This window comes from Mus caroli, unplaced genomic scaffold (assembly GCF_978045245.1).
Source record: "Mus caroli unplaced genomic scaffold, Mus_caroli_1 scaffold_3, whole genome shotgun sequence".
NCBI lineage: Eukaryota > Metazoa > Chordata > Mammalia > Rodentia > Muridae > Mus > Mus caroli.
The window spans coordinates 50,638,761-50,661,662 of NW_028227258.1; the positions used below are offsets into that span (position 1 = coordinate 50,638,761).

General features: G+C 42.5%; 1 protein-coding gene across 3 annotated transcripts in view; it reads right to left on the reverse strand.

Annotated features, from left to right (window-relative positions):
• The window catches only part of Vav3 (vav guanine nucleotide exchange factor 3), a 335,454-nt gene extending 328,848 nt beyond the window's left edge, over positions 1 to 6,606 (reverse strand). For all 3 annotated transcript variants that reach the window (XM_021157267.3, XM_021157266.3, XM_085835571.1), the window contains exon 1: positions 6,124 to 6,606. In XM_021157267.3, the coding sequence (XP_021012926.1) occupies positions 6,124 to 6,327 (204 nt within the window). In that variant the 5' untranslated portion in view covers positions 6,328 to 6,606. The remainder of the gene's footprint in view (positions 1 to 6,123) is intronic.
• Positions 6,607 to 22,902: the final 16,296 nt, after the last annotated feature.

Consider the following 22,902-nt stretch of genomic DNA (forward strand, 5'->3'; position numbering starts at 1 on the left):
TCCTGAGTGAATTAGAAGTGTAACCAAGACACAGTTCTTCTTGGACAATGAGCACATTGTGTCCCTCCATTCTCTTTAACCTAATAATCTGTATACATCACCACTTTACGTGGGAGACAGAAAGTACAGACATGTAATACACACAGTGATACAATTATAGGGTTGCTTGTTAAATATATGGTTATGTGCAAAAGAAATAAAGTTCTTTCTGTAACTCTAACAGAGACATAAAAATGGCGCTGAGTATCAGCTGGGTTGGAATGTTAACCCTGGGTACCACAATCAGCCATTTTTTAACAAAAGCCACATCACTAATTCTCCACTTACAGGAGATAAATGTAGAAATGAAGGGAACTGTGGAAAGCGGTAACTCTTGAGTTGAAATGGTATTCAGAAGAAAACCTTCAGGAACATACTGAATGTATATTATTTATGTTCACTCACAGACAAATACTTTTGCACACATATGTACAAACAGATACAGGAATAGTATAGCATACACCTGGCGTAACTTTTTATGTTTTGTTTTTTTGATTTTGAGACAAGGTTTCATATAGCCAAGTCTGGCCTTAACTCCTGATCTTCCAGCTTTCAGTCCCCAAATGCTGGGATGATAGGTCTACACCACAACACCAGGCTTAAAATCTGTATAAATCCAAAGGTGTTTTTTAGTGAATATAAAACAAACTCTCTATATACTAAGAAAATAACTTCTTTTTCAATCCTTTTTTCTCTACTAGCCACTACCTCAGTTTCCTACTCTCTTTTTAACCAAATTAACCTCAAAGAAACATTTACAGCTAGGATCCTGTCCTCTCTTAATCTCTCCTCTCCTCCATATGCTGTTTGCCTTCCAGACTATCAAATTTCTCTTTTGTCAAGGTCACCAAGGAACTATAGACTATGCAAATCAATATTCTATCCTGAGTCCTCCCTTCCCTTGATCTATCAGCAGCACTGGACACATCAGATCACTCCAGCCCTCTATTCTTTTTAGAACCTCACTCCATGGGTTACCTCCTGACCCAAGGTCACCCCTCTTGGCTCTCCTCCAGGACACAAATTCCTAACCTTCACTCAGACTTTGTGTCCTCCTTCACCCCCATTCAATAGATGCTGCCATCCAACCTCATTCTTTCAGATGCTGCCTGTACTTTGGAGGCTCCAAAATCCATATCTACATCTTCCACCTCTCCAGTCACCTGCTCAGTCTCTTCCTCTGGGTGGCTACTGTACGCTGAAGCATGCCAGCTTCTGATCTTCCTCTCTTTCTTTCTCATATTTCCAAACACTGTTCTTTCTCTACATCTCTCTGTCTCTGCAAATGGCAGCTCTATGATTCCAGTAGCTCAGACCAGACTCTTGGAGTCACCGATGAGTCCCATCTTCTTCTCATACCCTCCCAGATGAGCACAGCAAATGCCAAATGGTCTCTACCCTCCAAATGCACTCAGAACCCTGACATTTCCTTCTATTCCATCCTCCCTCTCCTCTGACTTCCCTGGCCTTCTTGTTAGTCTAGTATACCTGGAGCTGATTGTCTCAGGGCCTTCCCCTTTGTATACCCTCTGCTGAGAATATTCTTTTGGTTTGGTTTGGTTTGGTTTGGTTTGGTTTGGTTTGGTTTGGTTTGGTTTGGTTTGGTTTGGTTTGGTTTCAGACACCTACATTCCTACATTCCCTGGCTCCCTTCAGGTTTCTGCCTAATTATTGCCTTCTTGGAGAAGGCTCTCTTACATAACCTACCTTCTCTGAAATGACATTTCTCTCTGTTCTCTTAGGCAGCTTTGGATGGCCTCGCTGAACATTATATCACACGGTCATCTATTTCTTTATGGTCTATCCAGGGACCATGAGCATCCCTTTAAGGCAAACACTCTGGGGCATTTGTTTAGTGCTTTAAGTAAGTAACCGAGACTTATTGTTTGTAAGAATAAATAACTATTTGTTGGTGGAACTATTCAAGGATGAATAATTCATCTTAAGACAATTCCAAGTTTCTCCAGACTATATATAACGGTCAGAAACCTCACTAAATATAAGAATACCATTCCAAGGCAGAGGGTGGCCCAAATAAACAAAATAATATTTCTGAAATAACCTTAGCAATTGCATATCTCTGCTTAGTTTTATATATTGAGGAAGTTCTTCTTCGTCACTAAAAATGTCATTAAGCCACTAGGCCCATCCCCTTTTTGCAAGGGCACAATGATCAACAGAGCTCCTCAATGAACCACTAATGTACATTATGTCCCGGCCAGAATACTGCTTGTGATGAAAAACAAATCTGTCTAATAGAACAGATACAAAAGTACTGGATTTTCAGTGTTCATCAGAAATCTACTTAATTTTATATTAATCTTTATAATAGACCACGTTAAATATAAAACAAACATGGCGTTTACTTTTTGTTTTGTTTTGTTTTGTTTTGTTTTGTTTTAGCCAAGATTTGCCTGAAACTCACTACTCAACCAAACGTGACTTTGAAATCTCTGTCCCCACTGCTTGCAACTTCTAAGGGTCAAGCCCTCTGGTAACAGGCATGTGCTACCATGTCCATGTAACCTCCCTGAGCCATTATGAATGACAGCAAAATCCACATCAGTATTTCCTAAGTATTCACTTCTTATTGAAGATCATCACCTTATCAAGATGGTGACGCCAGAAAGATGCTGTGGTCCACAGCTAGGAAGAGCAATAAGCAAGAGGGGCAGGACCTCCTTTATGTTTCTGTTTTGAGGAAGATTAAGCTAACTTATGAATCCTGCAATATTCAATCCTATAATTAAACAATCATTATTTACAGTGTTATTTTTGTTTTAATGCAAACATGACAGAAGGCTAAACTAACACCCCACTCACTGGAATAAACACCCTTATTAAAAAGGCTGCTCATTTTATAGCCTCCTACAGAAAAATACACACACAGAGAGAGAGAGAGAGACAGAGAGACAGAGAGACAGAGAGAGAGACAGAGAGAGACAGAAAGAGAGACAGACAGAGACAGAGGAAGAGGGAGAGAGAGAGAGAGAGACAGAGACAGAGAGAGACAGAGAGAGAGACAGACAGAGAGAGAGGAAGAGGGAGAGGGAGAGGGAGAGAGGGAGAGAGGGAGAGAGAGAGAGAGAGAGAGAGAGAGAGAGAGAGAGAGAGAGAGAGCAAAATGGCAAATAAAGCCCCCTTTTGGCATTTGTCAAAACATCTCTGAATAATCAAAACTCTCAGGTGCGGTCTTCTAGTTATTCCCCACTCTGGAAGCTCGTGTGTCATAAGGAAATAATATATTTCAAATAATTATCTTCCACAGAAAAAAAGTCAAGCATAGAAAGACTGACTCTTGGAAATAGCAAAAACAAAACAAAACAAAGAGTACGAGGAAGAGCATCTCTAACTTCAGAAGAACGAGTTGTGCTGGGATGCAGGCCACCATTAGCAAAGTACATTTGGGAGCTGGAACTATAAGCAGAGGAAAACGTGGTTCTATAAAAGGTAGTTGATGCAACTTATGGGAGAAAGCCAAGCAAACCCTTCCTGCAGAGGTGGGGACCTGGAGGGAGTCAGGGAACAGGGACAGTGGGTGCTTAGAAAGAAATGAGAACGCCCCAGGTCAGGAGACACCATGCACACCAGGGCTAGAGCTTCCTCCTCCCTCATGCTCTATGAAGACAGCCGATGGGGACGGAAACTCATAACCAGGAACAACCAGGGCCCTTCCCAAGGGAGTTACATGAGGCAGAAATATTTACAGATGCTAACACAAAGGAACCTGTAGGTCTTTGTGATTTAAATTTTTAATTGTATCCTAATACCCTAATATAACATTTTAGGTAATCTTGCTAATAATGAACATTTACTACATATGTGCTGAGTATTGTGGGCATGTTATATGACACCTTATTTCACAAAAGCACTTATTAAGTCTCCCTTAATGATATAATGAAAGTCTATATTATGCAAATGTATATACCTAGCTCTTAACCTCTCTGTAGTGGGGCCAAAACAGAGATAAAAGCAGATGCCCCACACTTAGGACTAGCTTTTAGGACCATGTTTGAGAAGAAGCCCTCTCCTCAAGTTCATCACAAGAGAAATCACTGAGTTTGGAACCAGAGAGCTCAGAGATGGACTGACTTAAAAACTCAAAAGAAAAATCTAATGAAGAGTCAGTTCACTGCCCTACTTACCTCATTATAATCTGGTGGTTTATTGATATCAATGTAATAATTCCTTAAGGGCAACTAACTATCTTGATATGTTCACTGTGGTGGCCTCAGTGGGGAATAGAATTCTTAGAGAATCATGCCTGCTCCATTTCATTAATGATGCTTATAAAGACCTTCAGTCATCAAACTGATTACATTATAGATAATGCATTTTAGGAGAAGAAAGAGGAGAACCCACTTGACAAGATCCCATCCACTGTCAGCAGTCAAATAAAGACTTGAATGTCAAAGAATGCCCAGCTATCCAAAAAGGAAGGAAGGAAGGAAGGAAGGAAGGAAGGAAGGAAGGAAGGAAGGAAGGAAGGAAGGCAGGAAGGCAGCTAGAAAAGGAAAGGAAGGAAGGAAAAAAGAAAGAAGAAAGAAATTTGGTTATTAAGAACACTTTGATGAGTAACTGCTGTTCCAGAAACTAAACTTCGAGGAAATATGCACAGCACGTGGCATCAAAGCACAAGACTTCATGCTGCTACTGAGACTACTGATCAAATGGAAATGGAGATCTAGTAACTGACTCCTGTGCATGGCACGACCTTACTCCTAACAGTTAACTCTGACAGTACAGAAACAACCACTGAAGCCCTCCACAGGACTATCTATGGTTGCCACAATTGTGGGCAAGTCCACAGAATTAGCAATCACCCATCATTCAGGTTTCTAAGAGAGTCTAAAATAATTGATCCTTGTAAACACATATAGCACTCACTACTTATATATCTGCTTTTTTTTTTACTTGGGAACTGCTTACCAACAGAGGACACAGACTTTGAAGTGAGGAGCGACCCTGATGAAATACTGACAATCAGGGCAGAGTGTGGGAGTTCCTGCTTTAAATATTAGATTATTAAACTGCATAAGGTCACTTTTTTCTGCAAGGACACAGCTCTGGGTAAGTGGTAAGTCTCTGAATCATACAGGACTAGTGCTAAAATATGTCACTAAAATGTCTCTTTCCTTTCCCTTTTAAGTTGAAACGTTTCTTTTTCTTTTCGTGTGTGTGTGTGTGTGTGTGTGTGTGTGTGTGTGTGTGTGAAAGAGAAAATAGAAGTTCTGAGTTGTGTTGAACATCCTCTTAAAGAAACTTTCCGACAGGCCCAAAAAATAAGCAGCACTGGGCTGCATGTGGCTTTTTGAGCTGTCTCTGAGGAGCCCACTGCTTTATGTGCCTTCCAGGACTGGATTTTAATCAGAACCCTCAAAGAGGTATCTCCAAGCTAAGGCCACAGCAAAACTTCTCACTTCCTGCCACCGGTGAGGGAGGCTGGGCTGGCTCCCCTTACGTTTTCAGACAAGCTATAAACACAACCTTCCAGTTTGCTAACAGGCCACCGGCTTAGGGGGCGGGGTGGGGAACTTCAGGAAGGCTCTCTGTGTCCCTCTTGGTTTATTTTCTCTGAGCAGATAACGGTACCAAACGCCCTCCACTTCCTAGAGTCCTCATCTATGGCACAGTTCCTCTTTCCAGAACGTGGGGACCAAATGAAAGCAAAAAATAAGTCAAAGCAAAATTAACCCCACCGCTTCATCTCATCCCTTCTCATTGTTATTTTAGAGCCGACTCCCTCTTTGTTATCACACACACACACACACACACACACACACACACACACACACACACGAGGGGGGGGGGACAGAAAGGTGAAACGCGCCCTAGGATAACTTATTTCTTCCCGCCTCCCAGAAACCATTAGGATTCCATACACCATCTCCCGACGCAAGGCTTTATTAGTTCTGCTTAGAAGCTAAGTCATTTCAAGGCAAGTGAAGAAAAGCCCCCAAGCTGAGAACTGAGAGGCAAGGCAAAGCGGAGCGCACCTAGATGTTTGCATTTACACAAAGAAATTATCCAGATGATTAATGGGAGCCTCTGACGGGCAGCGGGGTCACGGGGTGGCCTCCATACCTGGGACATCTGGGGCCTCAGGTTGATCTCCTTCAGATTGATGGAGTGTGGCCGCAGGTTGTTGAGCAGCTGGCAGAGCAGGACTCCATCGCGAAGGGTCTGCGCCAGGTCGAACACCTGCGCCGAGTCCCAGGTCACCCGATGGTTGGGGGGCAGCACCTTGCTGTGGATGAGCCACTGAGCGCACTGCTTCCATGGCTCCATGACCGACGGCTCCCGGACCCGGCCCGGCCGGGGCGGGCGGCGACTCTGAGGTGGCCGCCGCGGAGCGTCAGCGCTTCGCAGACGCCAGTCGCGCCGGTGGCCCCTGGTTCGCTTTGCCTTTCTGGAGCGGGCGCCGCTGCCGGCGGCTCGGGGACGCCGCGTGGGACTCGCCTCGGGTCCCCGCCCGGATGCGCCGCGGCCGGGCCGCCGCTGCAGCAGCGAGTGCCGCGCGCTCTCGGTGCGCCCCGGCCGGCTCCGCTGAGCACTGGCTTCCGACTGGCGAGCCTGGCGCCCCGCGACTGAGCATGCCCAGCGCGCCTGGCCGGTCTGTGCGGTCCGCGAGTCCCGGGAGGCGCGGGTGCGAGCGTGCCCGCCGCCCTGGCTGGGGGTCCGGGGCTGAGGGCGGGGCGGCTGGGGGGAGGAGCGGGCCGAGTTGGGGCGGCGGCCACAAAGGGGATCCCGGCGCCCCCGCCCGCCCGTGAACCCTCGGATGAGTGGAGCTTGCACAACCCCGGGGCGTCCAGGGATTAGCCCATCGGCACGGCTTCCTAGGAAGTGTGGCTGAACACTCAGATTCGCAGGGGTGTCCCCCGGGACACCCTGAACAATGAATGCGATTTAAATTAAGAGGGTCTCAGAGGAGCCAAGGCTTAACTGGGACACAGGGAGCCTGGAGAAATGAGATGTGCACTACGCGCAGCTGGAGAACGCAGCATGGAAAGTTTGTGATCGGCCTGGTCCCGCCTCCTCCAGGTCCATCCTCAGCCCCTTCCTGAAAGTTAGTTTCTTCTGAGAATGTTTTGACACCTTGAAAGTGCGTGACTTGGGGACAATTGCAGCTTCAGCCTAAGTAGAGGGAAAGAAGTAGGTTTTGCATATCTCCCAGGCTCGGAACTGTTCACGAAAGCAGTCCAGCGCCTTTTGCTGATCTTCAAAAACCAGCCTGAGAAAAAAAATAAAACTGGCCGGTGACACAGAGGCAAGAGCGCGCATGCGTCAGTGACTTGCCACCAGGTTTGAGCTCAAATCGCTTCAGCACTGAGACACTGAGAGACTCTGGGTCAGCATATTTGGAGAACCCTGGGGGAAATTGGAAAGTTCCCCCCCCCACACACACACACACATACCCACACATGTCAACTCTGCTATACTGAGGCAAGGTTCTCCCTGTCTTTTTTATTCCCACTGCCCTACAAAGCCGAAAAGGGTGCTTAAGCTTTTTGTAGTAATATTTTACTTCACTGAACTCTGACAACTCCGTGTAAATGCCCTCTTCGCTAGTCTTTTTTTTTTTTAGTTGAAATCTAGTTTGGTGGGATTTTATATCTGTTGTTGTTGTTGTTGCTGCTGTTGTTTCATTCGATATTTGTAGCTCAAATTTTCGATTATGGATCTTATTGCTTTTATAAACAGGACAAAACGTAACTTTTAAAAAGTACATGATCTGTTGGGACAGAAGTTCGGTTCTTTTATGCGTGACTGCGGCAAGAGTGGCCTGCTGTGTACACAACCAGCCTTAAACAATAATAAATCAGCCTAAGGATTTCCTTTCCTCGCATGCATCCGTCCCCAGCAACTTCCTCTGTGCACACTGTGGAGTCCATCAATAGCACAATGTTTCCTAGACCATAATAGGTTTGAAAGCCTGAAACTACAGGAGGATCAATCCTTAGCAATACTGTATCACCGAAACTGTAAAGTGCATCCTAGGCACGAAGATTATCAACAGCAGAGTTGCAATAAAATAGAGCATTATAATCATAAATCATGAAAGAATATTTAAAATATATATACTTTTGCTTTCTGGAATTTTCCATGTGATTTTTTTTTTTTTTGGGTTGGCTGTTGACTACCACTTTACTAAAAACTCAGAATGCAAAACCATCAAAAAGAGGCAAGTACTGTAAGCCATGTTACTCATTATAGATCTTTACAAACAAAACGCACATGGCTTGCCATTTAAAATGTGGTCCTGCATAAGAAGAAGTGGCGCTGGAAAAGAGGAAAGATGATAAGGAAAAAGTAACGACTAGCCATGCATTTCATCTTAGATAGCATCAGATCATCCCTTAATACTGTAAAAATATTTCCAAAATCCAGATCATGTGTACCGAGATACCAGTAAACAAACCTGGATTTAGAATCCAAGTTAAGCTGCTTTTTGATAACCTTGGGCAACTTCTATTCTTCTAACCTTCATTTTCTTCACCTATAAAATGAAGGAAGTGACCCTTGCCACGTTGGGTTGTCAGAATAATAATAAAAAAAAAAGTATGCCTTGGTTCTTGGAATGAATACATAGACAGGAGTATCACTGTGGACCTTGTAAGACTCTCGGGCCTGTACAAAATACCCATGGAAGGAGTTACAGAGACAAACTTTGGAGCAGAGACTGAAGAAATGACCATCCAGAGACTGTCCCACCTGGGGATCCATCCCATAAACAACCACCAAAACCAGACACTATTGTGGATGCCAACAAGATCTTGCTGACAGGAGCCTGATATAGCTATCTCCTAAGAGGCTCTGCCAGTGACTGACAAATACAAAAGTGGATGCTCACAGCAATCCATTGAACTGAGCACAGGGTCCCAATGAAGGAGCTAGAGAAAGTACCCAAGGAGCTGAAGGGGTTTGTAGCTCCATGGGAGGAACAACAATATGAACTAACCAGTACCCCCAGAGCTCCCTGGGACTAAACCACCAATCAAAGAAAACACATGGTGGGACTCATGGCTCTAGATACATAAGTAGCAGAGGATGGCCTTGTCAGTCATCAATGGGAGGAGAGGCTCTTGGTCCTGTGAAGGTTCTATGCCCTAGTATAGGGGAATGCCAGTGTCAGGAAGCAGGAGTGAGTGGGTTGGTGAACAGGGGAAGAGGGGAGGGGATAGGGGATTTTCGGAGGGGAAACTAGAAAAGGGGATAACATTTGAAATGTAAATGAAGAAAATATCTAATAAAAAAAAAGTCTCTCAGGCCCTACCCAGACTGAATGAGTAGGACCCTGAACTATATCAGGCTCCTCAGGTGATAAATAAATTTCCATCAAAAGCTGCAAAGCCTTGATATAAGGTATGAATATATGTGGTGCCTGTCACAGGGACAGCTTCATAAACACCACTCACTATACCACACATCCCTGTGCATCCACAGAGCATCAGCAAAGACCAAATAGATCCTTTTTGCTTTTAAATTGTTACGTACACATGTAACATGTAAATAGTACTTTAGGTCATAAAACTCAAATATTAATCCAGAAAGTGTATATAAGGGCAAGGAAGACAGATGGAGGCATAGGAGGCCTTAAAAAAGTTGTGGGACTCTTCAGGTGAGTGAGAAGCTACAACAGGTGATGGTAAATGTCTGAAATTGGGGCAACAAAACAGCAATTGGGATGGGGGGTGGTTCAGTGATAGAGTATCAGAAAAAGAAGGAGGAGGGGGAAAATGAGGAGGGGGAGGGGAGGAGGAGGAGGAGGAGGAGGAGGAGGAGGAGGAGGAGGAGGAAAAAGAGAAAAAGAAACGAAAGAAAAATATAATGGGCTTCTCACCTGAGCTGTGTTCTTTAAATTTTTAATATTTTAAAGGAGAATGATTTGGAAGACACTGGTAACTGTTTCTTACATATAGATATGGAAATTTAGGTTTCTGTCATGCTAGGAAAAAGTACCAAAATGGTCCCTTAATGGCACATGAGGAACCTTCACTCTCCATCACTTCCTCACTGCCCACTGGGTGAAGGCCTCTACTTGATGCTTTACATATATTATCTGCAATAAGATGTATCACCTCCCCAGCACACTTCATTGTTGAAGAAAAGGCTCTGTAGATCAAGTGTTACACACATTGTTCCTATTACAGATTTAATAAAAGCAATATTATATCCCCTTACATCTGCATTGTTTCTACTCAGAGGTGCAGGTCCCCCACTTACTGAGTTTACTGAGTTAGACGGACCCCTTCCTAGAAGGGGTACACAAGTGGTAACACTTATCTGCAAATTCTCAGAGCCATCCATGGTGCTTCTTGATGCTACTACACCAGGAAATCTCAGTTTTCCAAATTGACAAATATACAACGGAATGAGCCACATTTCCCCTCTACTCCCTCCCATACACATCCTTCCTCACTTTACTCTGCCTCCCCAGTAGTGAAAGCATCAGGAGGGAATTTGCCTCTGTGTAGCGGTAAAAAAATTAATCCTCTGGAAACTCCCAAATAGGGGCACACATCTCTATACCTGCCCAAATGATTTGGGTTCACAAAAGAAAGACACACATACACATGTGTTGTGTTAGGGAGTGGCCCACCCTTTGAGCTGTTTAAGGTATTTAAAATGAAGGAATTGAAAGAGGCTTGCAACCCCATAGGAAGATCAACAATGTCAACCAACCAGACCTCCAATTTCCCAGGGACTAAACCACCAACCAAAGAACACACATGGAGGGAGGGACTCATGGCTCCAGTCTCATATATAGCAGAGAATGGCCATGTCAGGCATCAATGGGAGAAGAGGCCCTTGGTCCGTTGAAGGCTTGATGCCCCAGTGTTGGGTAATTCAAGGGTAGGGAGGGGGGAGTAGGTGTGTGGGAGGGGAAACACCCTCATAGAAGCAGTGGGAGGGGGGATGGGATAGGGCGTTTCAGGAAGTGGGGGGAACCAGAAAAGGGGATAACATTTGAAATATAAATAAAGAAAATATCCAATAAAAAATAGAAAATTAAACAATATGCAGCTTATGCAAGTAAAAAAATAAAATATAAATCTGTGTATATGTGTCTTTCTTTCAGGAATCCAAAATGTTTGGGCAGGTGTATAGGAGGCTTGTATACCCACAGGGGAGTTTCCATCAGATTAACTTTTTACTGCTACACCAGTGTTCTTTGTACAAGACACACGGAACACATGAAACTGAACTCTGTTCTTTCCCTTCTAGGTCTCTGCAGGTGTTTAGGTGTTCAGTCTATCCTCTGCTTCTTTCTTGTTTTGATGTGCTTTTTGATCATGCCTTCTTACTACACTATGAACAAGAAGTAGATAGATGGCATCCCGAGCTTCTGAAAAGGCAGCAGATGATGGATACCATGTTCTAGGCATCCTTTCTGTGCTCACAATTTCAGGACAGTCAGGAAATGGTTACATTGGTTATTTTTCTCATTGCTGTGACAAAATACCTGATGAGAAGCAATTTTAAAAGTGGAAGGGTCAAGAAGATATGGTCCATCACAGTAGGGAAGGTGGAGGAGCTAGGAGCTGGTTGGTCACTTTGTATTCCATAGTCAGGAAGTGAACAGGAAGTGGGTCCAGGCTTTGAAACAATAAGGCCTCCTTCTGTTGGCTGACTTCCTCTAGCAAGGCTCCACTTCCTAAAATTATCTACAACCTTCCCAAGCAGTGCCCTTAGCTGGGAACTAAATGTTAACACGAGCCCATGGGGCTGGGGGTGGGGTAGGTGGATGGATGGATGGATGGATGGATGGATGGATAGATGGGTGGATGGATGGATCAATGGGTGGATCAATGGATGACAGGTAAGTGAAAATACAAGACAAATAGGGATATAGAGCATAGGAATATCATCATAAGAGAGGAGAAACATCACTTACTCTAGTTAAATGTTACCCACATTTATTCTGACCACTTATAATGTTCTTGGCAAAAATAAAGTGAGACTATAAAATGAATTGCCTGTACCCATGTGAAACAAGTTCAGAAGTAGAAAATCCCTGCATGCTATCTCCATTTTGAAAACTGCTTCATTTCTATAACTTCAACTACTAAAATACATGACATGATTTTAGTTAGATGCATCCCACATGCTTGATGTCTAAAATTAATAATTGCAGCAGGTATTCAGGAGTTTATTGCAATTACTGGCAGCCATTGACTTAAAGCTTTATTTATAGTGTTTTGTTTTGTTTTTAACCGCTCTACAGTAATAGCATTATGGGCCATATTTTCAGTTGAGAAAGCTGAGGATAAGGAGGTTCAGCTATCTTTTCTGAATAAAGGCAGCTGATAAGGGACAGAGCCAGCATCCTGATGCTAAGCTCCAAACATTTAACCAGGATAACACTCTGCCTTCTTGGGGATTTAGGACAGAAGACACTATGAACAAACTTCAGTAAGATGATAAGGAGGGGGCTGTTTGCTTGCCTGGCTTATAAGAAAGCCTTCACTGTCCTTGTTCAATTCACAACTATAAAAGAACACGGAGTGTGATGGAGACGTAGCTTGGTGGTTGAGCATTTGGTTAGCATTTGTGAGACCTTGGATTTGTCCCAGAACTGTGAAAGCAAACAAAAAGGAGCAGAGGGAAACCTTTGGAATAGATTACCTCTGTGCCTTAGTTTGGGTTTTATTGCTGTGAAAAGGCACAGTTTTTGTGGATTTGGTCTAATGCTTGCATTATGTTATTTGGATTCCCAAATTTACTCAAGAATCCGTATGTAAGACACTGAAGGTCCCTGCCCTAAGCTGGTTCTGATTGGTAAATAAACTTGCTGGCAGCCAATGGCTAGGCAGAGAGACAGGGGCAGAACTTTAGGATTGTGGGCAAGGGGACCAAGAGAGAAGGAAGAGAACTGCCATGCTGGGTAAGGAATAAGATACAGGTTGAGAGCTGCAGAAGAGAGAGCATACCAATCATGTATGAGCTGGGAAGAGTAGCCCCAAGACTTTGCCCCCAAAGGGCACAGATAGAATATAGATTTTAGTAAGTAGTAACTCAGGAGTATTGGAGGAGAGGCATAAGCAATGTGGGAGTGACCCAGCCATTGAGCTGCTTAAAGTATGTTCAAATAGAAGGCTGCATGTGTGTGTGTTTCATTTGGGAACTCTGAACATTGGGGCAGGTATCCAGGAACTTGCCCCCGCTGCCACCATTATCCCCAGGGTGATCTGAGTAGCATTAATCGCCTACTACAACACACAATGACTAAGGCAACTCTTATATGTAAAACATTTCATTGGAGCTGGCTTACAGTTTCAGAGGTCCAGTCCATTATTGTCATGGTGGGAAGGATGGCAGTGTACAGACAGACATGGTGCTAGAGGAGCAAAGAGTTCTACATCTTTAGCCAAAGGCAGAAGAAGACTGTTCTGCAGGCAGCCAGAAGGGGACTGGATCACCCTGGCCAGACTGGAACAGACACATGAGACCTCAAAATCCCACCTTCACAGTGGCACACTTTCTCTCCTCCAATAAGGCCACACTTCCTAATAGTGCCATTTCCCATAGGCCAAGCATACACAAACCACCACACTACACAAACATCTTTAATTAAGTGTCATGTAAAATTGCACATTAGAAGTGATAGTGAGTACCAATAGCCCCAGATTAGAGAGGGTGAGGCAGGAGGATTGCTTAGGTCCAGAAGTTTGGGACCAGAGTAGGAATTATAGCAAGATCTCTTATCATTAAAAAAAATAATAATTTTTTGGGTGTTGGGAGAAGTGACTACAGCTCAGGAACAGAGTGCTTGCCTGGCATGGGTAGGGCTCTGGGTTCAGTTCCAGCGCCTCCGATACGGGCTTTACTCCAACCACCCTTTCCATTTTTTGCACTATTTTTTTATGTTGTCACATAAAGTAGTAGATGGATTTCATCATGGCATCTTTACAGTTTGTCCTCATTCATCCAATGCCCCTACTGCCCTCCTGTGTGCCCCCATCCCAGCTTGACTGCTTCCTCCTCCAGTTCGTCTCCCATCCTGCTTTAATGAGACATTTTTTTAAATGTGTATGGACTCACTAATAATGAGTAGTTTGAAATTTTATTAGTATAAGTGAGCTCCTCCCCTTTTTTTTCTTTTCAAATAGAAGGAAAAGAATAAAAAGATGTATTTAATGAAGCAATTTGGTATTATTCTTAAAATAGTCCAACTTCAATTGCTTTTTGAAAATGTCTTTAAGCACGCTTTGGACTAACCCTTTTGTTATGCTGTGCTGTGTTTGGGGCTGACGTGAGCTGTGCCTTAGAATACCTGTAGGCACCGCCTTTGATCACCAGAACAATGACAACACACATGGGAGTAATTCAATACAGATCGGTGAGCTTTTCTAGGAACAGGCATGAGAATGCTACAAAGCACCAGGAATGGAAGCAGAAGGCATCTTACTAATGTTAGGGGTACCCATTCATGGACGCACTCAAACAAATGCACATACACATGTGTGCACATGTGCTTACACAAGCACCCGTACACACTCACACATTTCTGCTGAGCTCTAATTTCAATCTCTGTATTAGATTATCTGGGAAATGATGCTTTTTTTTTGTTTTTGGTTTTTAATTGCACATACAACGTGGAAGAGGAACATTTGCTGACTGCTCTGAAAGAAGGCTGGGTCTGGCTAGAAGGGAAAACTGTCTTCTCTTCCACTTCAAAGGCTGTGTTGTGCTTTGCCTGGAAGTTTTAATCTGTTCTTACAAAAGTCTCCAAGATTTAGAAAACAGCTCCTGTGTTCAACAATTCTTCCCTTTCTCCCTTTCTTCCTTCTGACATATGGCGGGAACGAAAAGTCAGATCTATGTAAATCAGAGTGTAATACCACAATATAAGAAAGAAAGGAAGAAAGATAAGTTTGGAGAGGACCATAATTCAATATCATTTTAAATGATAATAATTTATTTTAAGTGGAGAATAAAACAAAATTAGCAGACATAAAGAATAAAGGTTTTGTTTGTTTGTTTGTGTTTCGGAGGTTGAACCTAGGCCCTCACACATGCTAATTAAGTGTTTACCACTAATATCTATACCTCTTCCTGACAATTTTATAATATAAAATTTTAATATATATATTGTCTTAGTCAGGGTTTCTATTCCTGCACAAACATCATCATGATCAAGAAACAAGTTGGGGAGGAAAGTGTTTATTCAGCTTTACACTTCCATGCTGCTGTTCATCAACAAAGGAAGTCAGGACTGGAACTCAAGCAGGTCAGGAAGCAGGAGCTGATACAGAGGCCATAGAGGGATGTTACTTACTGGCTTGCTGCCACTGGCTTGCTCAGCCTGCTTTCTTATAGAACCAAGACTACCTGCCCATAGATGGTCCCACCCACAAGGGGCCTTTCCCCTTGACCACTAATTGAAAAAATGCCTTGCAGCTGGATCTGGTGGAGTCATTTACCCAACTGAAGCTCCTTTCTCTGTGATAACTCCAGCCTGCATCAACTTGACACAAAACTAGCCAATACAGAGAGAGAGAGAGAGAGAGAGAGAGAGAGAGAGAGAGAGAGAGAGAGAGAGAGAGAGAGAGAGAGAATTCTGTACAATATAACCTCTTAAGATGAGGGAATTATCATCCTTTACCCTTCCTGACTCTCTCAATCTGTCAAATCTAATTTGCCTATCTTACTTAATAAATGTTTCTAGAATATTCCAAAGTACAAAAACATCCCTCTCTTTTTTTATGTGTAGCTTTTGAGTTAAAAGTAAAATTTTATGCCAATTGTCTGTGAAAATCTACCAGTGTCAGAGAAGATACAGAAAACACTACAAAGTAGACACACTCAACTGTTCTGTGTGGTTGCATTCTTTTTATATACTTAAGGTCAATTGATTATGGCTGCTGAAACTAGAATTAACTAAGAAGCAAGCACTGGGCTGGAAGTATTGCTGGACAGGCAGAACACTTTCTGCATGAGATCAGCCACAGGCAAGTCAATGAAAACTCTCATCTTTTAGACCCTGGCATTTCCAAAGCATGTCCTTTCCCTCTGTCTACCTAGTCACTCTAAAGGCCACATACCAGGAATAACTTCTATGACAGCCCCAGGTAATGTTACAGTCATGAAATTTGATGACACTAAAAAAGATGACTAAAACTCTAAAATGTTGTAGGTGACTCAACTCAAAAACAAGAAGACAACTAATTAAACATAGGCTAAGACCTGAACAGACATTTCTCAAGACATACAAATGGTCTATTTTAAAAAACTCAACATCACTAATTAAGACATGCAAATTATGAGCACAATATACTAGCACTTTAAACATGGTAAAGACTTTTATCAAAAGAACAAAAGTGGAGAGGCAGGGAAAGTGGCTGAATTGGTAAGCTTGCTTGGTAAATGTGATTCCCAGATTCCATGCAAAACCACTGAACATGTTGGTGCTCACTTCTTTTCCCATGTGTGTGTGTGTTGGGGGGGGGGGATCCCTTGGCCTACTTGGTAAGTTCCACTACAATGAGAGACCCTGTCTCAAAAAGACAAAGTAGCACCTGAAGAAGTATGCCTGAGATTGGCCTCTGGCCTCTACATGTATGCACACACATGCACTCACATGCACATGCAGATACAAACACGTGCATATGATATATATATATATATATATATATATATATATATATATATATATATATATATATGGTCAACAAACCTATCCTATTTTCTCATCCAGAAATACCACACTTGGACATATACTTAAAGAAAATGAAATCGTCGAGTCTCAAATACACCTACATGTGTAACTAGACTTTTGGCTACTTTATGGATCTCTATTTCTACCACCCTTCTCCACCCATATCCCTTCCAACCCCAAAACACTAGGTAGGAGAGAGAGAAGGCTAGAGAGGAAATGGGGTATAGATATGGTTAGACTACTTCCTGATGATTAGGGGCATTGAGTTCCTTGGGGCAATTTTAATTATAGTCAATCAGGATATCTCCAGCCACCAATAAGAAAACAGGAACCAACAGCAGTGGCAGCAGCAACAGCAACAGCAACAACAATAGCAACAGCAGCAACAACAGCAACAGTAGCAACAACACCAACAGCAGCAACAGCAACAACAGCAATAGTAACAACAGCAGCAACAGCAGCAGCAACAACAACAGCAACAGCAGCAACAACAGCAACAGTAGCAACAACAGCAACAGTAGCAGCAACAACAACAACAACAGTAACAACAGCAGCAACAACAACAGTAGCAACAGCAGCAACAGCAGCAACAGCAGCAACAACAGCAACAGCAGCAGCAACAACAGCAGCAGCAGCAACAGCAGCACCCCTCTTGCATTTATATACCCTTTCAAGACTCTCCAGAATTCCAAATATCATACACTTACAAAAACTACTTGCAACTGGCAAAATAATGCCCCTCCCAGATCATGAGACTGCTTTGGAAAATCTGAAGCATCCCATATCCCACACCTGGGATTAAAACAAAACATATTCCTATAACATTTCTATGTTTTAAAAAAACTTCTCACTGCACACATATCTATATACATTGTGGCATTACTCATGATAACCAAGAAATGAATCCAACCTAAGTGTCCACCCATGCATAATGGATAAAGGCATGTAATATATATGTTCATAATGGAAATATGACTCAGCCGTCAAAAGGAAAGAAACCCTGTCATCTGTGACAACAGGGAAACAAGAAATGGCCCTATGTGAAATAATCCCAGCACAGAAAAACAATACCACTTGAACGCACTCATATGCAGAATCTGAAAAAAGCTGAGACCCCACAGGTAGATGGTGGAATGGTACTTCCCAGAGGAGGGGCAAGGGTGTAAAGTCAAAAGTGAGAGGCTATCTATCCATTGTCAGTGGACACTTGGCTAGACAGGATGAATAATCTCTGAGGCAGTATCACATTGCATGGCGACTACAGTTAGTAAAAGCATATGTCATATGTGACAGCTACAGTAGAGTCAGTCCTAAGTGTACTTACAGAAAATTATAAACATATTAGGTAGTAGGTACGTTAATTAGTTTGACTTTTCTCGTTGCTTAAATATGCATGTATCAAAATATACTATACACAGTTAATAGCTATTTTTCTTTGTCATGTGCCTTTGTGTGTGGTATATGTATGTTTTTATATGTTTGGCTGCTCTTGCACACGTGTGTGCATGTATGTGGCTGACTTCAGAAGTATTCTATAGTACTCTAGTTTGGTCTTTGAAGCAGAGGCTCACAACTGAACCTAGACCTTGTCATTACAACTAGTGTATCCTTGATTGCCTTCCAAGCCCTGGAATTACAGGAGACACCCCAAACCCACCTGAGATTTACCTGGTTTCTAGGAAGACAAAATATATTCAGATTCTCAGTTTCCACAGACAGCCTGCCATCAGCTGAGCAATTGCCTTTGCCCAACACATAGAATCTCTGTCAACTGTAATTTAATATAGCTGGTAAGAAGAGGAAGGCCCTCAAAATATTGAAATTGTTGACACATCTAGAAAATTCGCAATGATAGCATCATCCTCCAGACATCACAAGTCCTCCCTAGGCTCCTCCACCTCTACCCTCAGTCTCTCTTCCCTCACTGTCTCTTGGGACAGATTGCCAGGAGCCACTGAGGAAGACAAGTGATCAATACTCACAAGCAAGGACAGCAGTCTCCCAGCCTCTGTTGATCACTCTAGAGGAACTGAGTTACAGGATCAGAGTGAACAAGATTTTGTGATAGCCAACAATTCGCTTCATTTTGACCCTGAGGAAAACATGTCCTGGTGGCTGCTTGCTGTGACAAGCATGTTGTGTGTGGGAGTGTGACATACTATGTCTATTTTAGCCACAGTTCAGTTTTTTGTTTCTGTTGTTTTTTTGTGACAGGGCCTCACTTTATAGACCTGCCTGGCATGAAACTCAGGATGTATGCCAGACTAACCTTCAACTCAAAGATATTCCCCTGCCTCTGCCTCTTGAGCACCAGGGTTAAAGGCATATGCAACCACATCTAGCTCAACTTAGTTTTTAGTAAAAGTAAAAAAAGAAAGAAAGAAAGAAAGAAAGAAAGAAAGAAAGAAGGAAGGAAGGAAGGAAGGAAGGAAGGAAGGAAGGAAGGAAGGAAGGAAGGAAGAAAGAAAGAAAGAAAGAAAGAAAGAAAGAAAGAAAGAAAGAAAGAAAGAAAGAAAGAAAGAAAGAAAGAAAGATGCTCCTGACCCACAGCCAGTATTTCTCTGACACTAACCATGATCATAAAGATTTTTTTAATACTTGAATTTGAACATCTTATGACAGACATCAGCTCAATAATTGCTTTCATAATGTTCACTACAACTTTCTGTTTCTGTGGTTAATAATAACTCAACTGTTCTTTAATAACACAGATAGCAATAGTTTCAATAAAGATTTAAAAAATATTCTTTATCTCTAAGAAGCCAGACAGTTGTATCAGTGAATAGAGACTTAATCTCTTTCAAAGTAATTTGGTTTTGAAGTTGGCTTTAAACACCCTCTTTCAACTCCTTTGCATTTGAAGTTGTAGACAGTATCCTGCTGTTGAAAGAAACTACTCCAAAAGAGAGTTGGATTTAAATATACTGCATGTGTGTGATGTCTTCTCTTCCATGTTTTCTGGTCCAAAGTTCTCCACAATATTCTCACTCTCCATAGATAGACTGGATGAAACCCAAGCCTTGAGTTTTGCCTTCCAACGGGTCTTTTTAAAATGAGCTAAGCAATGTCAATTTGCCACAGGATCTGCAACCAAATTAGCATCTCACCCCAGTCACACGCTGTGGCAAATTGGAGCAGCTGTTTGATACATGTTGTCTGTGGATTCCATTTCTGCACCAGCCACAGAAGCCTTGCTTATAGAACCTGAGCTTTGCTGCCACAAAATCTAGCCTTAACCTGAGCTGTGACCATAGTCATTTGTCTGCTAAGCATGAATTGGGGACAGGGTAACTCAGGTTGGCTAGAAAAACCCTTATCACCTACATTAAACACCTGCTAGCCCAGAAAAGAAAGTCAGCCTTCCATGATGCTTAGTAGCTCACCCTGTCAGTACCTATCCACTGCTGATCATATGCCACAGGATTTACAGTTAGATTAATGAAGGACTCTTTAGAGGAATAACTGTAGTCCATCTGGCAACTTCCAAATGCATAGAAAGTATTTATTGAGTAGATGAAGAACAAATGGTGTGTTCCTATGGGCTACTTCTAGTCTCAAAGCTACAAAAATGCTGCACATTATTTTGGCATTTTTTGGTACATATTTGATGCACTGCCTAGATTTTTACCTTCTTGGAGCAATTCTTTGTACCAATGTATAGACATGTATTAGGAGAAAAATAGAATAAAACAAGAGGGTGAAGTCATGGGCAAGGCACAAATAAAACTCACAAATAATATATTCTCTAAACTAAAGAGCACAGGCCAAAAGTGTTAGAGAACATGAAATGTCTTTATTCAATTTTGATATTAAATGTGATATTACTATAATTACCTTAAGGAAATCAAAATGCAATGTAACAAATTGATGCTTAATAGAAATCATAGACTGCTTCTCTCAATAGTCCAAAATCACACCTCATTTACAGAAAGTGTGGTTCGAAGCTCTTCAGAGTGGCTTTCTCTTTAATTTCTGAATTGTGATTTGTATGAGAGACAACGGGTATATACTTAGCTTAGTCACCAGACTAGTGGGGGGGCATCATGAAAGATGGTGGTGATGAGCAATTTGTTATCTCTGGGGTTTTAAAATTAAAATCATCACAGCTCATTCCAAGAAGGGCCAAACCACTCAGGGGAACAGGAGAGAGAGAGGACATGCCTCTATTGCTCTTACAGAAAAATTTTCGTTTACTCTTTTTTATTCATCTTTGGGGATTAAATGGCCAGTGACCATATATTCAAGTTGCTGTCCTTTGTGTAGTATCCAAGACTCTATTATTTAAACAAATATCTTATATCATATCATGAGTCAGGAACTGATATGTGCACGCGTGGGAAAGAGGACCAGGTCGTATTTCAAAATAGCCTATGAGCAAAGTCCAAAAAGAACAATGCAGACAGTAAAATCTAACAGTATATTAGGAGGCCAGAGAACACAGAATGCAATAGTTTTAGTGTTTATAGAAGGGATAAAACTTGACTGGATCTCTGACAAAATATTTTTTCTAAGTGAAGAATAAGTTGAGCAAAAACCATAATGTCCAAAATGTACAAATCGTTTCTGAAGGACTAGGAAACAAAAAGCAGGCAGGCTAGCTTAGAGTCATGCACACTGGACTGTCGTCTAGGCAACCAGTACCATTCATGTTGGACTGTCTGGGGGCCCAGACTGTGTATGTTCTCAAAAGATCATGGAGATCTTAGAGGTTGGACAGGGAGAACAGGGAGCCCTGGGAGTTTTGAGGAGAAAAGAAAGATAACAAGTGTCATTTAAGGATTGGCATTGTGTGTGTGGAAAAGGTCACTTCAGGAGGCAGGATAGAAATTCAGAGGTGAATTCTCTGAGTCAGGTGTTAGATGAAAAAGATAAATTATTGAGAGAGAGTCAAATGGACCTGGGGAGATAACAGGGTTAGAAGTGTGAAAAAACTACTCAGATTTCCATATCTGGTTATTTGGAAGAACTGAGTTTAACAAAACAGGTCATCCTGAAGCCGGCAGAAGGTAGGAGATGGGGAGGGAGGGTTGATGTGACTAGGGTTGAGATTCATTAGCACAGAAAACAGTTGAAAGTTGGATGTATGATCATGGGTAGAACTCACTAGAAAGAGATTATAGAGTGTGGGATACTGTTCACAGTCAGGAATGACAGGAAGAGAGACAGAACGTTATTGGAGAATAACCTGCATATGGCAGTGTGTCACCCAATCCAGGTCGGTGCCCACCAAAGGATCACTTTATACCCTGGACGTGGCATGTTAATGATCGAAACTACTGCTGTGCCATTTCTATAGTCATTTCTAGATTGCAACTAAGACCCAACTCCAAGTCAGGATCTGACTTTTGGAGCCCAAAAAGTCTTTAAATGTTGTCTTTAAGGAACTCTAGATATTATCATGTGCACAAAAATGCACATACACACATGCACAAATCAAAGTAACTCCATGGCAAACAATCTCCCTTTCTCTAAGATATTGATTTAAGCCTTGAAGAATGGTTCCATGCAGGTGCAGGCATGATGGCCCATAATTCCTCCTCCCCAGGGAACTAGGAGCTCTCAAGCTCCTTGGCTCTTGGTGAACCCCAACTCTGCTTGGGAAGTTTATTTTCCTTGTCTGAGTCTACTGGTTCCCCTCCTAGGATTCTAAATTGGTCTGTGATAAGTGAATTTGTAGTAAGCCGACATTTGTTAACAGTCTAGATTTCTCTAATGCTGGAGGTTCTGTAGTAAATAAAACAGACAAGCATATCTGTTGGCAGGCTCCTTCTAGCTTTCCTCACTGACAGGATGAAAGCACAAAGTAGTTGGAAAGTGCCAAGTATAGGAAGCACATTTCCTACCTATCAGGGCTGTCTCTGTGAGCATCGGAACTCTGTCTATGCTAAACTGCAATCAAGTTGCCCATTGGGTCAGCAACAGTCCCCAGTTCCCTAAGGTACCTCTCTGGTAACTCGAGGAACACCAGCTGCAACCCCTTATCCCTCCCCCACTGTTGCTCCTCAGAGTTCTTCCTCTCCTGCTATGATGTCCCCAGGACAGGCCTGCCTGCCTTGGCCCTGAGGCTGTCACCTGCTAGAGCATCTTTATCTGTCTAAGTGCTACTGAGGAAAATGAGAGTCCCCAGGAACTCCTCAGAATCCGTTTGAGCCTCCCCGCTGAGCTGTTCTCAACTCATTCAGAGCCAGTAAAGGAGAAAGTAA